The 20,935-nt window shown below is 40.7% G+C and overlaps 1 protein-coding gene across 3 annotated transcripts; it reads right to left on the reverse strand.

The window, feature by feature from the left end:
- Positions 1–1,174: 1,174 nt before the first annotated feature.
- SFPQ (splicing factor proline and glutamine rich) lies at positions 1,175–17,095 on the reverse strand. 3 transcript variants are annotated; one of them, XM_036841177.1, is made up of 13 exons: positions 16,155–17,095; positions 15,255–15,443; positions 14,588–14,889; positions 14,389–14,484; positions 13,289–13,485; positions 13,103–13,187; positions 12,661–12,778; positions 11,839–11,887; positions 11,637–11,758; positions 5,968–9,164; positions 2,824–2,871; positions 2,210–2,298; positions 1,180–1,270 (listed from the first exon to the last, which is right to left on the reverse strand). In XM_036841177.1, the coding sequence occupies exons 1-10, from the start codon at positions 16,977–16,979 to the stop codon at positions 9,027–9,029; spliced, it is 2,121 nt and encodes a 706-aa protein (XP_036697072.1). In that variant the 5' UTR covers positions 16,980–17,095; the 3' UTR covers positions 1,180–1,270; positions 2,210–2,298; positions 2,824–2,871; positions 5,968–9,026. The 3 variants fall into 3 exon arrangements, with proteins under 3 accessions (XP_036697125.1, XP_036697072.1, XP_036697064.1); XM_036841230.1 differs by lacking the exon at positions 5,968–9,164 and having other exon boundaries at positions 1,175–1,270; XM_036841169.1 differs by having other exon boundaries at positions 2,824–9,164.
- Positions 17,096–20,935: the final 3,840 nt, after the last annotated feature.

Below are 20,935 nucleotides of genomic sequence, written 5' to 3' on the forward strand. Positions count from 1 at the left end.
AGGCAACTTGCCAGATAATGCAACTGGGCAAATTTCAGAATACTTGAACTCCAGTAGCAAGACCCCATAACTCCTAACCAATATATCATACTGTAGATTTTTGCCTTGAGACCCATAAAGATGCTAAGCAAGCTGGCAATCAGAAAGGAGTAACAGTTGAACCAAGACATGGACTCAGATGATTCTTGATTTGGGATCTCTCGTTTGCCTCTCTGAAGATTTGCCTACCACAGATAATCAAAATGATTATGAACATTTAGAGCAGGATCTTGGGTCTCGTCCCTGGTACTGACTACACACAGCTTTTCAAAGTAAATTCCATGGGACCAGTGACTGCTGTGGCTTTCAACTCTCTCCCTTTGCAGTTACTTTAAAAACCTAAAGGGAATTCCCTAGTGATCCAGTGATTAGGACTCTGTGCTTTCACTGCAGGGGGCACAGGTCTGACCCCTGATCAGGGAAACTAAGATCCTGCAGGCCATGCGGCACAGCCCCCAAAAAACAAAAACAAAAAAAAACACCAAAAAGCAAACCCCGAATTACTTTTAATACGCACCTCATATTAATTTGGTGTGAAAGAGCCCTTTAAAAGCTTGTCAAGTTTTAATGAGAGCTTCAAGAATGGAGGGGGTAAGCAGATTTTATAGTAAATTCCAGCAGTATTTTCCTTACATTTATAGGTATCCTGAGAATTTGCCCATTATACTGCATATAAAATTCAACTCCATTTTAAAGAAATTGCTACTCAGGGTAACCAAAATATGGTTATTTGGCAACACGTAATTCAGTCTCTGCTTGTTAGTGAAGTAATGTCTGACTACCCATAACCATAATCTGATAATGCTTTTGTAATATACAAAATGCTTTTTAACAACTGCTAATCACATGGTAATCTCAAGAATAAAACTTACAAAGACTGAAGTCAATTTTAAAATACTGATGGCTAAATCAGGTGAGTTCGATAGTGTAGGGCCATCAGGTTGATTAGTAATTAAGACGCTGAAGCAGCTCTGCCAAAAAGGCCTCAAGAAGTAGTCCTAAATTATGTAGTTTTACACTTACAACATGGAATGACTTTTTAAATGTCACCTAGACACAAGTTGCTGACATATATAGAAAATTCTAGAAAATGGAAGAGTCCTCTACTTAAAAACAAAACCAAAACAAATGGAAGGACAATCTGATTTTAAAATGTCTTTATTAAACAACAGGTTGTTTATTCCTCTTTTCTCTCTTCCTCACTGGTTTTCGGGACATAGTTCACCTGATCCTGCCAATTAAAGGAAACGATTACTCCAAAAGACCTAAGAATCACATATCAAGGTCTCAAATATTTATCAGCATCAACCAAGTAAACTTCCTAACAGCAAAGTAACATTAATCAAGGAATGTGGTAGTAATAGTATTTAATGATCTTTAGATAACTAAGGCTTAAAGCAGCAGAAATGATTTTAATATCAGACTCACCCAGTGAGTTTATTAAATTTTACTTCCATTTTCTACAAGAACTTTCTTGCAAGGCAGATCTCTAACATTCAAGACACTCCATTAATTGGCACCCTCTTCTTAGGTGTAAGATACAGCCTCAATTCTCCCGTTTTTGTTAATTTCAAACTGATTATGACAGCCCTTTATACCTAAGTGATACCCTGAACGAATGCAATTTCTACAAGATGAAGGGACAGTAAGGTACCTCATCTATAAGCCACCTTTTTGTAAAAAAGTTTTATTGGAACACAGCCATGTCCATCTGTCTACGACTGCTTTCCAGCTAGAACAGCAGAGTTGAGTTGCCCTTTAAAATTGCCAACCCTTCTAGACCATCATCTATATTTATTTTATTTTCTGTCTATTCTCAACTATAGGTAATCCCACCATTTAACTATCTGATGAAAAACAGGGAACTTCAAATCTTCTGAACCTTCTTCTACATGGTCTTGTGGACCCAGAGGTGAATACAGATATATATTTTTATTTAAAATTTAAGTCCTGTTTTTGTGAGGCTTTAGCCAAACAGACAAGGTCTACCACACCTCAGAAGGCTGTAAAAATGTTTAAATATTTAAGTGTGTGCTATAAAAACATATTTCCTGTAAGAAAGTTTTAATGTAGAAGAAATTAAAATGAGATATCCACATGACTAGTTATTTTTATACCACCCAAGAGTCCTCCTGAAGGCAGTTTATAGAGTAAGAATCACTCAACTTACCTAGATAATTCATCAGTCTATCAAGTTGTAGCTTTCCTTCTTGATCAGCTCATGCTGTGTGATGTCTTGAGAACAAATATCTTATCCACCTATCATTAAAATATTAACTGTGTTAAAATAACATTCAGCATATATTACATTTTTACTAATTTTTAACACGTACATTTTATTCTGACATCAACAACAGGTTGAACAAACCTGTTGAAAACAGGTTTTCCCTCCTACCAATGACTAGACAACTGTTCCTCACAATTTATTATGTAAAAAGGAATGGGATTTTGAATTGGTCCAAAGTTGATTTTAAAAGTACTGAAAATACATGTCTCCACTAATTCAAGCCTTCTTTTCTGATCTAAATCTTTCATCTTTTTCTTCTATTGGTCTGACATCTTTGTAATAAATAATCCCAACCTTTTCTCTTTCCAACTCACATACACCCACACACATGCACACATTAAAAAAAAAAAAAAGGGGGTATTATCTTAGGAGAGGTGAACATCTTAAAAAAAAAAAATCAAAGTTTTCACCCCACATAGCTAAATTAAATTATTTAATCATTAAATAGAAATCAAACCCAAAATCCTCTACAGGTTAAGACTTCCAAGGAAACTTACTTCAATGGAATGAACACTCCAATATCAGCCAACATCAATCATTCTTACCTAAAGAATAATAAAAAAAAGTTAATATGAAAGACAAGGGCATAAAGATTTGAAAATGCTAGTTAATTTCAAAATTTAAAGAGTAAATTCCAGAGACAAAGATTGGGGGCAAGTTACAGCATAAAAAATAGGAAGAAATTTCATGGGGGGAAAAATCTAAAATCATTCTGACGTAAGGTAGCAGTAGACACCTGAATTCGAATGAGAACTGTATCTTCTTTAAAATACAAAAGCCTAACTGCATTTTCACCAGTCTGACCACAATGAAGTTTGACTGCAACCCAAAATATACTATCCCTTATGTGAAGGTATGTGACAACGTTTACCTTACCAAGTGAGTTTTAACATTGGCTCTTTTCATATAAAAGCACGTACCCTGCTCCCCACCAAGCATGTCTTCCATTCTCAGGTGGACTGACCACCTTCAGCAGGAGTCCACCAAGAGTGCCCTCCCCCTTCCACAGTACACAACAATGCAGTTGTTATCCTGCAATCCTATATATTTGCCTCATTCTTTCCCTCTTAAGTCCTCACTGAGTTTTAAGTTATTAGGGCAGGGAAGCTATGCCTTATCGGGACAGCAAGGAACCTGAGTTTTTCTGAGGGAGAAGACATTCACCTTCACTATATATGCCTGGCAGGGCCACAGTGCACAAAAACCAGAAAGATCAGCCTTAATTCAAATTCCAGGTTTTTCTTCCTCCCTGATTATCAGCGACTGCCAAGGGTATATGAAATAGTTCCCTGTTGCACATGTACCATCCATAAGGGATACTATATCGTTTTGCATTCTTCCTCCATTCTCCAGATTATCCTATGCTGCATCCAGCCCCTTTTTCACCCTCCAAATAAATCTTTTCAGCACTGGTGTTCAAAAGCAACATTTTTGTTTGATGGTTTACCAACTGTGAGATTTCCACAGTTGAGTCTTAAAAATTGCCAATCATTATCTAGCAGCAATGACACATGATTAGGAGCAGCCAAATCCTCTGAATTCTTTCCCTAATAGGCAGCCATTTGAGAACTGCACTAGCTGACAGAGCACTGAAACATTATCAGCTAAAGCCAAAACCAAATAAAGGCCCAGAACAAACATCCTGGCTCTCTAAAACCTATCCAAAATCATTAAGGGAAAGGCAGTAAATGCAGGACTGTGTATCATGTCACTGCAGCTGACAATGATTAACAATAGGAAACATGCAACCCCCATTAAGGTTAAAAGTCCGAACTAGTCACACGCATCTCTTTATTGGGGAAAAGTGAAACTATTATGCATTCTTTGTAGGTTTTGCAACCTTATGTGAAGAGCACCCACTGCATTTCTTTCATCTTTCATAAAGCACCGGTATCTGTTCCAAGGGCCTAACAGTACGAAAATGCATTCTGGCATCACACCTCTGAACTTCCGACCAGTTTCATTAAAAATAATTTTGGTTTGTAACAAGAAAAGACTATGAAATACAATGCGAGCACCTCAGTATATAGAGTTATTACTGAAACCCATTTATCCCCAGCTTTTTGACTCAGTGATTTTTTTTAAGACCCTCTGCACTAAGATTCACAAATTACAGCTACATACAAATCAAAACTAGTAAGAATTGACTAAAGTCACAGGTTTCTCATCGAAAGTGCAAAAGCCTATTCATCTTGAGATAAGCAGAATGAAGCAAAATTACCCCCCCACCCCAATGATGTCCATATATTGTAACAAGTACATTCTCTCAAAATTGTTATTGACTGTTAAGAAACAAACCTGCGCTTTTATTTCTAAACAATCACTGAACCACGGTAGCAAGTGCTGGCCACCGACTTAATGGATTATGCCACAGGAAAACCCCATCAGGGTTGCATGCCAATGTAGTGACACTCTTGTCACTAATACCGAGCATTATGTTTGATATGCATTGCATTACTAATATAGAGAGCTAAACTAGTCACCATTTGCTCTTTCATCTAGCAGGAGAGTCAAGTCATTTGGTTGAATGGACTACGTATTAAAGTACAAATTTGTCCCCACCTTGTGAATCGCTTGCCAAAGAACAAGCCATTTTTCTTGATACAATGAAAGAAAGTTCTCATAGTCATGAAGAGTTTTACCAACATTTACGCAAAATAAACCAAACTTTCCAGTTACAGAGCAGAAAACATTATACACGAAAGCTGTTTCCCATGCATGCTAGCTAAAAACCAGTTCATAGACCAACGTTCAGTTGAATTGAGGTCTGGAACAACAGTCGATGCAAAGCTTAAATCCTAAGCAACAAAGGAAGGTGCTTTTGAAAACTTATTGTTTTGGTAATCGAACAGTTTGGATTGTAACATCACATCCCTAAAGCTAAGGGAACCAAATTCAAAAAGCTACTCTGAACATTTGCAGTTATCCTACAGAATACGACGAAGTCTTATGATTGGGAAATGATTCCCAACATGTATTCAAAAGGCAAGTCAACATGCCACACCACTTTCCCCCAGGTTTAGAGTATAAACATATTTAGACAAATCACAGAACTTGAACTATTCATGTTAGATTCCCATCTATGCCCCAAGTTAGTAACAAAGGTGTTCCCATGGAGCCCCTTTAAAAAAGTTTTTAAATCACATTACAAAAAAACTGTTTTAGTCTTAATTCACTCAACCTGCAGAGTAATTACCAAGATTACACTCAAATTGATATTGCTGACCTATGGGCAGGTCAGTTTGCTACAAAAGAAACTAATTATCACATGCTGTACAGTCTGTGTCAAGATGCTTAAAAGCACTCTTACTTCCCAAGTATGGTATGGTCCCCTCCCCCACACCACTGATGTGTTTCATGTTATCTTCAGTTACAATGCAACTAAAAACCACACAACTGAATCAGATATACCAAATAATCAAGTTTGCACTTTTTATCTGAGAACTGCAACAGCACTGAATTCTGCCTGACAAATTACAGCTCTAAACCCAAACCCACGCAGTTTTGATATAAGCTAGCTTTATCATACAGGTGTTAGGTGCTGCACTGTAATTTCATTGTCAGAAGTATGATGTCAGAATGCCCACGGAATAAAAGTACATAGCAAGTCACCAAGTTAGATTATATTGCTTGTTACCTACCTGTATGCAGTCGGCAATGAGAATCTCGGAGCAAGCAGGAATACTACATCCGGGTCCTAATGTCCATTGCCATTTGCGGTACTACGTTCCTCACAGTTACGCACTGCAGAAATGCTGGCTAAATGCAGTTATGTAGCAGGCCACTACTTTAATAGTGCATAATTGCAGTCCAAGAACACCAGAAAATATTCCGCCACAACTTAGTGGCTTGCCCAAGAAAAGCCAAGTATCTAAATTTTTATCTGCCATAATATGCCACTTATAAAAATTGCACAGGCGTAACATTACAATTTCCCAAATTATTGTTTGTTTATATCAGTGATATAATACATCTAATAAAGAGTGGTGGGGCTTATAGTATTTCTTAGAAGTTTATCTAAGTAAAGAGGATTATGGTTTCACTAAACGTTGAGCCAATGGGTTAAGTTTCTAAAACACCTATTAAATACACTGGGATCTCTTAGAGAATGCAGTTTTTAAAGATTAGGAATTATAAGAGGAGTAATAAGTTTAAAAACAATCAGTGCTCCTCTTAAAACAAAATTATGAGAGAAAGTGGAGAAGAGGAAACGGGGTCAGGTGGTTTCTTTAAATGAGAAAAATGGCTAAAATACTTCAAAAGTACTACTTTCCCTTTCCCACCCCAAGTTTCATAAATCAGCTTTTAGGAATCTACTTTTAAAGATGATTCAAATTCACATTAGGCTAAAAACTACCATATACATTCCAAGACTTGTTGAAAGTCTATTTGAGTAGCTTACGACCCTTGGTACACTGCTGTTTCAGTGATTAAAGTCAAAACTTAGTTGAAACTAAGCAACATTACTTGCTAAACAACGTTTAGCAATTCTACACAGTAAGGCTATCAAAACCACAACTTTCAGGAGATTATCCATTAGCATCCTTCACCACTCTTCAAAGGTACAGTACTACCAAAAGCTTATTTTAGGGGTCTGTGCCAGCATCCCTTATAAAGAAAGGCATGTAATCTGAAAAATAAACTGAAACATTAATTTTATAGGCAGATGTTTCCATTTCCCCACCAGCCCCCGCCCACACATTCAAGTTCACCCTCTGTGGGTGTCCCATGAACACCCCTTATTTTCTTATCATTAGTGGAGTCCCTACCATACAATTCAATCAAATTGTAATGGACTCCTTTCAAATCAAGACCCTTGTTTCCGGTACAGAAAATCTCATACATTATCACCAATTAATAACTTGACTTGGGACAAAACTTCCTCGTTGATATAATTATGGTAGAACTACTCATTTCCAAGTGTCTTGGTGAACAGAAATAATGAACATTTTCTAATGAGATTCTCTCCCTTAATTAGCACACCAGGTACCTGTCAGTCACACAACCAGAATTCGGTGGCATGCCTTTATACCCCACTAGTGTTTTACTTTTAGTATTAACAGGTTTCCTATGCACAAGTGCTCAATTGTTTCAACAACAGGTTTCCCTTTGTACTCAGGCACAATACTAAGCCTTCAGTATTTAAACAAAGATTTGGTTTAGAATTTTACGTTTGCCAATTAACACCAACAGAGGTGAAAAGGAGGAAGACACATTCCATAGTAAGAGTTCTATAATGTACAAATCTGAATGGAAACATAACTAAGAACAAAGCCAAACCATTCAGTTACCTTACCTACTACTTTTAGGAAGTTATTCCTCTGCTAACAATATAAACATGGGAAAGCAGGTTCCCATTGTACTAACAGACAACAGTAACGATCTATTTTATTAGTAAGTCAAAATGTCTCTAATGAAAGGAGATTCAATGAAGTTGACGATAAAATGACAACACCATCGAAAAGCTCCAAAGCTTTATGGTGGGAGAAAGGAATATTTGTACTGTGTAGCAGGAGCAACTCTCCAGATTTAGTGCTACATCAAAAGGAAACTATGGAAAAACAGGTTAAAAATATTTCACAGTAAGAATAGTTCTCTGCAACCCTATTTGTTATTAACAGTCACTACCAGCTCTTAGAAAAGAAAATAGGTTTTTTTTATAGTCCTACAGATTTTTGCCCAACAGAAGTAGCACAAGGAGATGTAAAAGTTACAGAGTACAAATGTGTACATAGCCAAACCTACTTTATGATGACTACACCTTACTTTCGAGTTGAATTATTCAGACTAAACGCCATCTTTATAAATCACTTGAAGTAATACATGAAAAGACTTCATGTTTAACAATCTTTAATTCAAATGTGAAAGTTCAATACAAGCCGTTCATAGGGCTTGGGACTCGTTCTTTAAAAAAACAATGGAGGAATGCAACAAAATGATCTTTCCACTTGTTCTTCAGAAACTTTCAAGGAAAGGATAGATCATAGGGCCATAAAAAATCCATTTAAGTCATACCCACTTTCTCCCCCTACCAATAGTCTTACACCCATTCCATAATCTTAATACACATTCCTGAATGAAGATTTACAGTTCAGCTTTGCTTACATAGCCATTTAAAAATACTTAGCACCGGCTTGCTTCCTATAATGCCAAACAAATCAAATCATGAAACTACTTCAATATGCATTTCTTCTTTTTAAAACAAGGGGGTACTTAAATGTAGAAAGCAATACTTAGCCTACAAATACATTTCCCAGAAATGGCATATGCCATTCAAAGGCCTAGACACTCTTATGCTTTCCAAGTGGAATACCTAGCCTAATGTGCATAGAAGCATGAATGGCAAAGTTGAAGATCAAAATCTTAACTATTTTTTCTATTTATTTGAAGCACAGTAAAAAAAAAAAATTGGTACACTTTGGGAATTCAGTGGCACAAGGTACACTGCCATAAATTGAGGGACATTATACAGTTAAAAAAAAAAAAAAAAGAAGGAAAAAAAGGAAAAAAAATTCCCCTGTTTCAAACACTGCATTACATAATTTTATCTGCCCAAACAGACCATTTACAAATATTAGGTCAATAAACTGCTAACATCCATAAAAAGGTAGCTTTCTTACTAAAATGCAAGAATTTAAAAGATTGGTATCTAAACAAGAAAAGACAAAAACAAACTGGAATGAAAGCCTAGATATCACATCTAAAATCGGGGTTTTTTGTTTGGGCCTTCATACTCCTCTCTCCCTCTACCATACCCTGCCGGAGTTCCAGGCCCCATTCCTCTAGGACCCTGTCCACCCACAGGTCCCGCACCTCCCTGCCCAAAGCGCTCAGTACGCTATTGGAACAGTAAGTAACAGTTCATTATATGTAGTTGATGTCCATGTGTGTTAAGTAAATATTTTAGAAGGTTCCGTAGTCAACGTTCGTCGATACAATCACCAATGAGTCGATCCACAGGTACCGGGAACATAGAAAGGAAAAAAGGGTAATTTGAAAATTAGTTTACGATAATACATGCCTTGTGGTATGTTCCCACTTGAGCCATTCTCATACACCTGTTTCAAAGAATAGATCTTCCCTGTAGTGCTAAAAAATTTAAGAATTAGTGCAGATGTGAAAACCCATTCCAAAATGAGTTTTAAGAAATTTCACATCAGATTAACCCACTGAAAAGCTTACACACTTCTCACTTTCAAGGTCTGAACAGGAAATTTAATTTCCATGTAAGCCTAACAAGCCCAACCAGACAGATTCAATTCACTCAATGAAGTGACAAAGACCTACTCACCAGTTAGTGGTATGTGCTGCATAAGAAACCTGGTGCTTTTCAAGATCTTAAGACACATCTGCTAAGTTGCAGAAATCTTAAAAGGTTCAAAGTTTTAATAAAATGCTACCAGACTACAAAAAGAAAAAGAATAAAAGACTAATAGATTTAGTCACTTAACCGGCACAGTAACTTGATTTAAAAGTGTGTTGCCATATTCTCACAGGTATACCACCTTCAGAGCCATCACTGTATAACCAAAGACAATTATGTTCACAGTACTGTTCTCTATAGTTGCAAATTGACTGAATATACAGCCCACCCTCGTAACAGCCCAACTTTCCCCTTAGGTCTGTGAAAAGTCCACTGACAGTTGTGATTCCGTGTTTTTTTTGGGTGTCTCCCAAACAGCATTAACACCAAGCTTAAATGACTGCAATAAAGCAGGACTTCATTATTCCATCTAGTTTTAGGTATTTCTAGTCCTAGAAACCTATGTTCCCAAACAGAAAAACCCTATAAATATGCAAAAGCACAGCAGCCTGAACTATCTTTCAAATTCCATTTAAAACAGACCAGTTATTCAGAGTATTGCTAGGAAAAAAAAAAACAAAAACAAAACCCCAAAACCAGAACAAAAATCCCCCCGAAACTAAAACGGCATCAGGGTTTAACTGTTCCTATAAATGATTTCAACATGCTTCCTACAAAATACTATAGGGCTACTATAAAAAGACTAAATCCTAATCCTTCAAACTATTTCAAAATCCTAACATTTTTAGGTTTTCAGCGCGTTGTATTGTATGTTTTATCTCAAAAAGGTAAAAAGGAAATTTGGGGGTTTTACAACTATGTTATTACAGTATCTTAGAACCCAGGAGCTACATGTCACATGGACTACAGAATCTTAACTGTGGGAACATCATGTCAAATTACAGTTACAAATTTGATACATACCTACACCTGCCTATTAGGAAGGATATAAACCAAAATGTTACCTACATTATTTTTAAAATTCAATTTGAAGAAAGCTAATAGCACTACATTTAACCCAACCGGCTATTTATGATTCTAATTCTCAAAAGCCTTAAGTAGATTTTAAATAGATGAGGCCCCATTCTAAATCCTTATGTTCTTATTTGTAAAATGAATCTAGTGAGCTATATGCTGCAGCTTCCCTCCTTTGCCAAAAGCCTGTAGGTGAACTAATCAGATTCAATTCAGTTGTGACAATGTACTTTTCTCCAAACCCACCTCTACAGCCAATACTCAGTTCTTCTAAGGATTGTGAAGTCCTAACACAGCCACTCAGACCAATTCACTTGGTTGTTCTAAAGTATCCTGACAGGCTACCTGTACAGCTAAAATATGACAGCATCAAGAAGGTTCAGATCAAATGCACACAACTAGTATGCTTAAAATTATCATTGACTTTTGCTACCCTGTAGCAAAACAGAGATGTCAGTTTATTTTAGAAGGTACACCTATAGACAGGCCCAACAGGTGGGAAACGACGAGTCCGAAGACTAAACAATTCCTTTTTCATGGGTAGAAGTCACACCAAATATAGGTCAAAGTCCTACACATTGCTAAAACATGCCTAAAGCTACAAACAAGTCTGATTCACACTTATGGCAAATACCAGCTTAACGAATGACAGCTTGCCATTTGATTACTCTCACGTGGATGTAGAATAATGTTACATTATCTAACATTTAGAATTTGGATTTGCCATGAGCTATAGTGCAAAAGTACACAAGCAATATAATGGAAAGCACCTAAGTCTACTTATTGCCAAAGATAATTCCAACATATTACTAAAAGCATTGACTTTTTGTTGGCAACCTTATCTGTTTAGGTTACCACATTGAGTTCTTCTATGTTGCCAAAGTATTCCTCAATACTATGATTTACATGATGGGGGAACTAAAAGAGGTCCAGTCACCTACTTAAAAACAAAAACAAAAACAAAAAAACACACACACATAAGTTGTGAAAACGAGAATTTCCTTTTGAACTATGTCCCACAGGATACATTACCATGTCACTTCCCATCATGGAACCACTCATTGTTGCCGGTGGAACTCCAGGATTAGCTTCATAACCTATGCCACCACCACCACCTAGAGGTGGAAATTTCTGGCCTCCTGAACCATAGGGATCTAGGAAACAAAAATGCTGGTTACAACTCAACCAGAATACTGCTCTTCAATGGTATTACTAATTTAATTTTCATTCTTACCTCCCATGTTCATTGCTCCTCCACCACCCATTCTCATGTCTCTTTCTCTCTGAAAGAAAAAAAACCCGTTCATACACCTGTACTAAACCCATACCAAGCATTCTTGAGTACAAAAGAATTTCCAAAGCTTAAAAAAAAAATTGTTGGGCTTCTCTGGTGGCACAGTCGTTAAGAATCCGCCTGCCAATGCAGGGGACACGGGTTCGAGCCCTGGTCGGGAAGATCCCACATGCCGCAGAGCAACTAAGCCTGTGCGCCACAACTACTGAGCCTGTGCTCTAGAGCCCGTGAGTCATAACTACTGAGCCCGCGTGCCACAACTACTGAAGCCCGCGTGCCTAGAGCCCATGCTCCACAACAAGAAAAGCCACCGCAATGAGAAGGCTGCACACTGCAATGAAGAGTAGCCCCCACTCACCACAACAAGAGAAAGCCCATGCCCAGCAACGAAGACACAACACAGCCAAAAATAGATAAATAAAATAAATAAATTTAAAAAAAAAAAAAAATTGTTTTTCAACTTAAGGGAAAAAAAATAAGGTAATTTTAAAAATCAGTATTCTGAAACCAGGTAAGACTCCATTATCAAAAGACCTATAAAGCAAGCTTCTTCCCAACCAATGAAATCTTTTGGCCCACCCAAGGAAAAGATACAACTCAACGGAAAAGGCATATCAATCATAATACACTTGGGTTAAAAAGAGAAAAAATGGCAGAATGGCTATAATATGAAAGGTTATATTTAACTGAATAAAATTTCATCCTAGATGTCTACAAACTTTGTAGAAAACTCCAGTTACACTGCAAAAGAAGTTTACTTACCGGATCCATGTAGCCCATCCGGCTATAACTTTCCTCTCTTTGGCGTCTCATTTGTTCTTCCATCTCACGTTGACGAATCATCATCTCTTCTTCCCTCCTACGTCGTTCCTCCTCTTGCCTAGAAACATTCATCAAACGTAAAAACTAAAGTTTTATCCACATTTTAAAAATTCAATTTGAAAAAAAAACTAGTAGTTTGTTTAAGAGCATTACAAAGTCTAGGTTACAGCAAATACACACAAAGGCTGGGACAGTGACTAAGAATAGCCCTAAAGGTATTCCAGCAAAGTAAGTGAGCCTTATAACAAAAATCTTACACCGTATTTCAATTTAAGCATTAAACTGACGCTGCCATAGTATTCAACACCTCTGTATTTCATCTGACTCACCTGCAAAATTTAGGTACATTTAATGCAGAACACTTAATTTAACAAAATTTTACCTTAATTGCATCTCTTTACGTTTCTGCATTTCTTGATTATGAAGTTCTTCCATGCGTCTTAATTCTTCCTGGCGTCTCATCAGATCTGAACATTGGAAAATTTTGTCATACGTTCACATTAATGAAATTCTAGTAAGTTCAAAAGGCAAACGACCCTAACGGTAATGTTCACAGAGAGTCCTTTACCTTGACGCAAAAGATTTGCCTGATGCTCATGATAGGCATCTTCCATTTCACTTTCCAATTTGTCTTTTGCATCTTTCATGTTTTTTTCAACTTGTTCCCGCTGCTGTTTTTCCATTTCATCCAGGGACTTCCACCTCTGAGAATACTCATACTCAAATGTGCCATGCTGGGCAAAACGAGGAGGGGTTTCTCTCTCCCTGACAATATTTAAATATGAACCAATTTATAGATGCACACGAGAAATATATTTGATTTCCCCTAAAAACACTAGTCCCTTCACTGGCCTGTTACTGCTAAGAATTACTGAAAAGTATAGATCACCTTGATTCTTAAGGTATTTTTACAGCAAAAAGAATACATGTTGCAGAACGACACAGTCAACAGTAACATGGGCACTGACGATAAAATCCTACCTTCCTCACTTTCTAACTCATTTCCCTAGCCAAATTCTGATTCAAGAAATATTTTTTCAACCCTTAAATATGAAGATACCGGGCTTCCCTAGTGGCGTAGAGATTAAGAATCCTCCTGCCAATGCAGGGGAAACAGGTTCAAGCACTGGTCCGGGAAGATCCCACATGCCGCGGAGCAACTAAGCCCGTGCGCCACAACTACTGAGCCTGTGCACCTAGAGCCCGTGAGTCACAACTACTGAGCCCGCGTACCACAACTACTGAAGCCTGTGCACCTAGAGCCTGTGCTCCGCAACAAGAGAAGCCACTGCAATGAGAAGCCCACGCACCGCAACAAAGAGTAGCCCCCGCTCTCTGCAACTAGAGAAAGCCCCCGCGTGCAGCAACGACGACCCAACGCAGCCAAAAATAAATTAAGTAAAAAAAAAAAAAAAAGAGGATACCTACAACACATCCTAACAACTGTAAGAACAAAACAAGAATGCATGTGAAATATACCTACCTCAGAAACAACACTAGGTATTTGAATAACTGCTTCAAAACCTCTAGCTTTCTGAGCCTGAGGTTTTCATTATGCCCATCCATTTCAAAGAACTTTGCATATTTTAAGCAAAACTGAAAAATTACTCTAGCAAGTTGTCGTTTACACTTAAATTAAAAACTGCCCAAAAGTTCAACGGATCTTACTTTTGATACATTGGATTCTTCTGTGCAAGTTTTTCAGGAAGACCATCTTCATCATCTAACTGTTCAAGTGGTTCCACAATGACTGGACGAGGAGTTCTAACAACAAAAATGGTTCCATCTTAATTTTGTTCCAGTTTCATTGCATTTTCTTCATACAAGTTAATAAATAAAAGTTATTAGAATAAACATAAAAACTTACGTTGTTAGTAAGAAAACACCTTCACTGCATCTTTCAAATGCTTTTCTTGCTGCTGGTTTAGAAGCAAATTCAACAATGCCTTTCCCTGTAGATCTTCCACGATCATCCACAATTACAACAGCCCTTTCAATAGGACCAAACTGACTAAAGGCTTCTTCCAACAGTTCATTGGAAACATAAGGTGAAAGATTTCGAACAGAAAGGGCAGCAGCATGTGTGGCAAATCGAACCCGAAGCTGTCTACCTCTCATGGGTGTATCATCAAGTTCAGCTTTAGCAATTTCAGCTAACGCTCTAGATTCCTGAAAGCATCAAGACATACAGTCACGTTAATGACCTCAAAACTGGCTAATGCCCACCCTAAAATTGCCATAAGCCTAACTCCCAATCCTATTCTTCTGACACCTCTCAGCTCAACTATCTCCAGGGAGCCCTCCCTTACACCATTCAGGGGAGGGAGGTAAATACCTTACCCACCCACTCCCTTCCTTTCTTAGATACCAACAATTATGCACTGTACAGCAGCTGCAACTTCTGTGTGAATGATGAAAAATTTAAAAATTAATTTATTCTTGTTGGTTTAAAAAACACTATGTTTGTTGTAGGAAAAAAAAGACCCTTTTAATTTCACCAAAAAAAAAAAACAAACAAAACCAAAAAAACTCACAAGCTTAATAAATCCGAATCCTTTGCCTTTGTTGATAAAAACTTCTCCTGGTTCTCCATATTTAGCAAATAATCTTTTGAATTCATCCTCCGTGATATCAGCAGGTAGATTACCAACAAACAACCGACAACGCTGTGTGTAAGTTTTCTCTCCAGGCCTCCTCAAGAGAGACAAGTTGGCTTTAAACCCCTAGTGAAAAAAGGGAAGGAATTTTCAGATACCAGTTTCCTCTGCAAACAGGAAGACCCAATAATAATTTTCGTTTTTCCCAAACTGGGTATGTTACAGTCACGTTGCGCTCCTGTTCCATTTAAAGTCAAAGATGCTACTACATTTACGGGATTTCCAATGTAATTAGTCCGAACATCAAAGAGCCTAAACCATCCAGAATACTCTCGAGAACAGCCACAGACCTCTCTATAGAGTAAACTCTATACCAGGAACCTCGTCAGCCGTTTATGCTAAGTGTCAAAATCAAAATCATAGTGGGCAAAAAGTTAAAATGGTGGCGGGATATTAAACAAAGGAAACGACCAAAATTCCGTTGTCGACAAGCCGTGGGCCTGCGCGTGTAAGACCAGGACTCCCTCGATCTCTCCAATCCTACATTTCACGCTATACTCCACCCTACTCTGGCTCCCAGGATCCGCTAGCTTTAACAAGGCCCATCATCGCTTCTCAGCGCCTCCTTCCGTCAGTTCTCCGCCAGCCGGGAGGCCTACCTCGGAGGGGGGGCAGCTGGCGGACCCGACCATCCGCCCCTCACTCCAGCAGCCGGCCCCGCCCCCCCACCCACGCGCGCAGGCGCCCTTTCCGGTCTCCAACAAAATGGAGGGCGGCGGGGGGGAGAGCCCGCCGCCATCTTAGGGAAACCGGCCCGTAGCTCAGGGAGACACTCACCTCGGAATCAGAGATCTTCTCCTCGCTGCGGCCCCCGGGCCCGCCGGGCGGCGGCCCTTGGTGGTGCTGCTGGTGGTAGGGCGTGTGGTGTTGCCGGCCCCCGCGGGGCTCCCCGCCGCCTCGGTGCGGCGGCTTGGGGTGGCCGCCAGGAGTGCTTAGGCCCGGGCCGCCGACGGGCTTCGGCCCGCCTGGCATTTTGCCGCCTTTGGGGCCGATGGCCCCTGGGCCCTGCTTAGGCCCGGGGCCCGGGCCCCCCACGGGTGGAGGCGGCGGGCCGCCAGCCTGAGGGGGGGTGGTGGGGACCCCGCTGCTCGGCGGCGCGGGCGGGGGCGCCCCGGGGGGCGCCGAGGTGACAGCGGGCGGCGGGGTCGGGGTGGGGCCTGGCCCCGTGGGGGCCCCCGAAGTCGGGGGTGTGGCGGGCGGCGCCGAGCCGGAGGCCGGGGGAGCGCTGCCTACTACGGGAGCCGGGCCGGGTCCCTGAGGGACGGCAGGCTTAGATGAGTCCTGTGGCGGCGGCGGCGGCTGCGGATGCGGCGGCTGCGGATGCGGCGGCTGGTGCGGCGGCGGCTGAAGCGGCGGCGGCTGCTGTGGTGGCGGCTGCTGCGGCGGTGGCTGCTGCTGTTGCTGGTGCGGAGGCGGTGGCGGGATCGGAGGCTTGGGGCCACCCTGGCCCGGGCCGGGCCCCATAGGTCCGCGGTTCTGATTGAGGCCCATGCCGGGTGGCGGGGAGCGGAAGTCGTGGAGGCCGCCGCGGCCGCCTCCCCCTCCGCGTCGGTGAAAACCGCCACCGCCACCGCCCCGACTTCGGAACCGGTCCCGAGACATGTCTGTGATCAAGGGGCGGTCGAGGCAGAAGCGGAGAAGACGTTCAGGGAACGTGGAGGCCACCTTGCTTCGCACAAGATGGCGGATGACACAGGCGGCGCGCCGCCTTTGTCCTCTTCTTATATAGGCCGGCTGGCACGGCCCCGCCTACTTCTCGATCGGTAGCTCCAGAAGCCAGTTGCAAGTGCTGTAGTTGATGACACTAAGTTACGAAAAACTAATCTTTCCTATTGGCTCCCGATGAGAGGCGGGAGGCGTGGAGTGGTTGAAGTTTCCAGTCGGCCAATGAGCGGAAAAGGAGTTGGCTGTAGGCCACGGTGATTTGCTGGGAGATATTTGAATGGGTTCGCCAGAGCAATTTTCCCGTGAAAGCAAATACCCAGGGCCCTATCAGCTCCTGGGGAGAGATGTTAGACGGCTCCTTTCTTTCTTGATTGTTCTTACGAGAAGCCTGCTGGTGTCCTTCCCCAGAAAGAACAGCAGTCTCCGGTTCAAAAGCATAAATTAAGTGCCTGCTATCCCTTCCGCCTTGTGCTGGGCCAATAAACTTAGAGAAATAAAATCTTACCGATTTCACACACACCATCTTACTGATTTCATTTTGGAACCTCATTGGCGTACTGGTTTGGTCTAGCAGTATAAATGTCTCAATAGGCTTGAGTGCCCTCTTTGTTCAAAGAGAAAGGCCTTGATTTTGTGTGTGTGTATATAGACTAATAATTTACAAACACGAATCACAGAGGAATTTAACATTTTTCTTAATTCTACCTCAAAACACTTTATGAACAGATTAAGATACTTTAAAACTACAATATTAAAATATCTAGAATTGGGAGAATGGGATAGACATATATACACTGATATGTATAAAATGGATAACTAATAAGAACCTGCTGAATAAAAAATAAAATAAAATTCAAAAATATATATATATGGGGCTTCCCCGGTGGCGCAGTGGTTAAGAATCCGCCGGCCAATGCAGGGGACACAGGTTCGAGCCCTGGTCCGGGAAGATCCCACATGCCGCGGAGCAACTAAGCCTGTGTGCCACAACTACTGAGCTTGTGCTCTAGAACCTGTGAGCTACAACTACTGAGCCCGCGTGCGACTACTGAAGCCTGCGCGCCTAGCGCCTGTGCTCCACAACAAGAGAAGCCACCGCAGTGAGAAGCCCGCACACCACAACAAAGAGTAGACCCCACTCGCCACAACTAGAGAAAGCCCGCGCACAGCAATGAGGACCCAACACAGCCAAAAATAAATAAATAAAATTAATAAATTTATTTTTTAAAATATATATATATATATATATGGAGTCAACAAATGGACAGCATCCTACTTACTTCAAAATCTCCAACTACTTTGAAGTGCATGAGCCGTTTCCCTTAATACCTCTCCTAGTTAGTGTCATCTATGGACCTTTGGGTGGATCATTCCTCCCTCAGTTAATACTAGCTCATGGCTCATTGTCTTTCTTTCTACTTCTGTACATCATTTAACATCTGTGTGGATGACCACCCAATACTCTGTTAATCCTTTACCTCCTCACCTCCAATAATCTTTCCCTCCATCCTATGTCAGCCACCCCACCCACATCATATATAGTTATTCCTGTTTGTTATTGCCAGGAATAACATCCCTAAAAAACCTCTATTTCAAGTATCCCAACTAACATAGTAACTTTGATTCTTTGGCTTCGTCAAAACCTCCATACCGGGACTCGCCTAGCGGTCCAGTGGTTAAGACTCCGTGCTCCCACTTTAGGGGGCATGGGTTAGATCCCTGGTCGGGGAATTAAGATCCCACATGCTGCGTGGCCAAAAGCAAAAAACAACAAACAAAACGCCAAACCATTAAGTGTATGACTTTTTCACTCTCAAATTTTTATATTCATAACGTGTCACCCAGTTTAGATGTTACGATTGCCACAACTCTTGTTTTTCTCTTTCCCCATTATACTCACCCGGTAAAACCCCCATCCTGGTTGGACCAAAGAATTCACCTTCTTTAACAAGGGCTGAGGCTTTCACTTTAAATTTTGACCACAGACCACAAAAGAGCATTAGACTTTCCCTGGCAATCTTACTGAATTTCTCTAGTAAGTTCACTTTCCCACTTCCAGAGATAGTGTATTTCATGCTTTCTCTGTTCAAACTCCTACACCCTCTTCTCTCAGTCTACCATAACTAATGACTTCTCCTCATATTTCTTTGAGAAAACAAAAATCAGGAACATTCTCATCCAACTAGAAGCTACAAGCCTACTTGCATCTGCACCCATCATCTCTGACTTCCTTCCTGGTACCATGAAAGATGTGTCTCTGCCCCTACCAAAGGGCAAACCCCACCCCCAGTGCTGTGGATCCCACACCACCACCCCCATACCTTCTCAAGGATTTTTCCTTGCTGTAGCATCAGTTACTTCTACTGAATCATTTCCATCTTAAAAATAAACAAACCCTCCCTTTTACCCAGTCATCTCATTTCTTCACTCCTCTTTGCAACAATACTAAAACAAATTGTCCACACTAGAGGTCTCCATTTCCTCACCTCTGTTTCCTCTTCAATCTGTTCACCCTCCTCTTAAACCTGAGAAGGATACCAATAAGCCACATGTTGCCAAATTCAATAAAGAGTTCTCTATACTATCTCTTTTTACGTGTTAGCAGCATTCAACATAGGTGGTACTGTGTCTTTCATGAAACACTTTTCTTACTGGCCTCTGTGACACCATACCCTCGTGATTTTCCTCTTGCCTAAGTGTCCTGTCTCCTTTGCTGACTTCTCTGTCTTAGGACCCATAAATGATGAGATATTTCAGAGCTCAGTTCTGGGCCCGCTTTAACAACTAGGTTCTCTTATCTAGATAGTCTCTTCAAGACTTCAAACACCATCTAAATGTTAATAATCTTGTTTTTTTAATATTTATTTATTTATATATGTGGCTGCACCAGGTCTTAGTTGCAGCATGTGGGGTCTAGTTCCGCGACCAGGGATCGAACCCCTGCATTGGGGGCACGACGTCTTAGCCACTGGACCACCAGGGAAATCCCTAAATGTTAATAATTTTTACATTTTATTTCCATGGTAGGATAGAGCTCTCCTCGGAGTTCCCAACTTATATATCCAACTACTTATTAGACACCTACATTTGGAGGTCTAGCTGGCATATCAGATTTAATATGTCCAAACTGGAGCTCATGATTTTATCAACCTAACCTGTTCCTTCCAGTGTTCCCCAGCATAATAAATGGCATCATATAGTTAACAACAACAGGGATTTATCCTCTGCATGAAATCAAAAAATCAGTTCTACCTCCAAAGTATATCTCTCTCTTTTTTTTTTTTTTTTTTTTTTGGCTGTGTTGGGTCTTCATTGCAGTGCACGGGATTCTCATTGCAGTGGCTTCTCTTGTTGCAGACCATGGGCTCTAGGCACGTGGGCTTCAGTAGTTGCAGCACGCAGGCTCAGTAGTTGTGACATGCGGGCCCTAGAGCGTACGGGCTTCAGTAGTTGCGGTGCGTGGGCTCAGTAGTTGTGGCACACGGGCTTAGTTGCTCTGCGGCATGTGGAATCTTCCTGGACCAGGGATCGAACCCGTGTCCCCTGCAATGGCACGTGGATTCTTAACCACTGCGCTACCAGGGAAGTCCCTGCTTTCCCAGTCTTATCTCTCTAGTTCTCAGACCCCATCCACAGGGAGCCCTAATCTTTTCTTAGGATTTATCAAGTTACTTTGTCTGCATGCTTTTTGCCTCAAGCTATTTGGTCTTGCTGTTTGCTCAGCCCAAAGTGTTCTTCCTCCAACTTTCTGCAGAGTTATGACTTCTTCATTCTTCTATTTCAGCTTGAATGTCACACAGAAAAGCCCTCCCACCCTCTGTTACACCATCCTATATGTGATGTGATGTATATGAGAGCTCTCTTCACAATTTGTAGTATTTATCTTGTTTATT

The sequence above is a fragment of the Balaenoptera musculus genome, chromosome 1 (assembly GCF_009873245.2).
Source record: "Balaenoptera musculus isolate JJ_BM4_2016_0621 chromosome 1, mBalMus1.pri.v3, whole genome shotgun sequence".
In the NCBI taxonomy this organism is placed as follows: domain Eukaryota; kingdom Metazoa; phylum Chordata; class Mammalia; order Artiodactyla; family Balaenopteridae; genus Balaenoptera; species Balaenoptera musculus.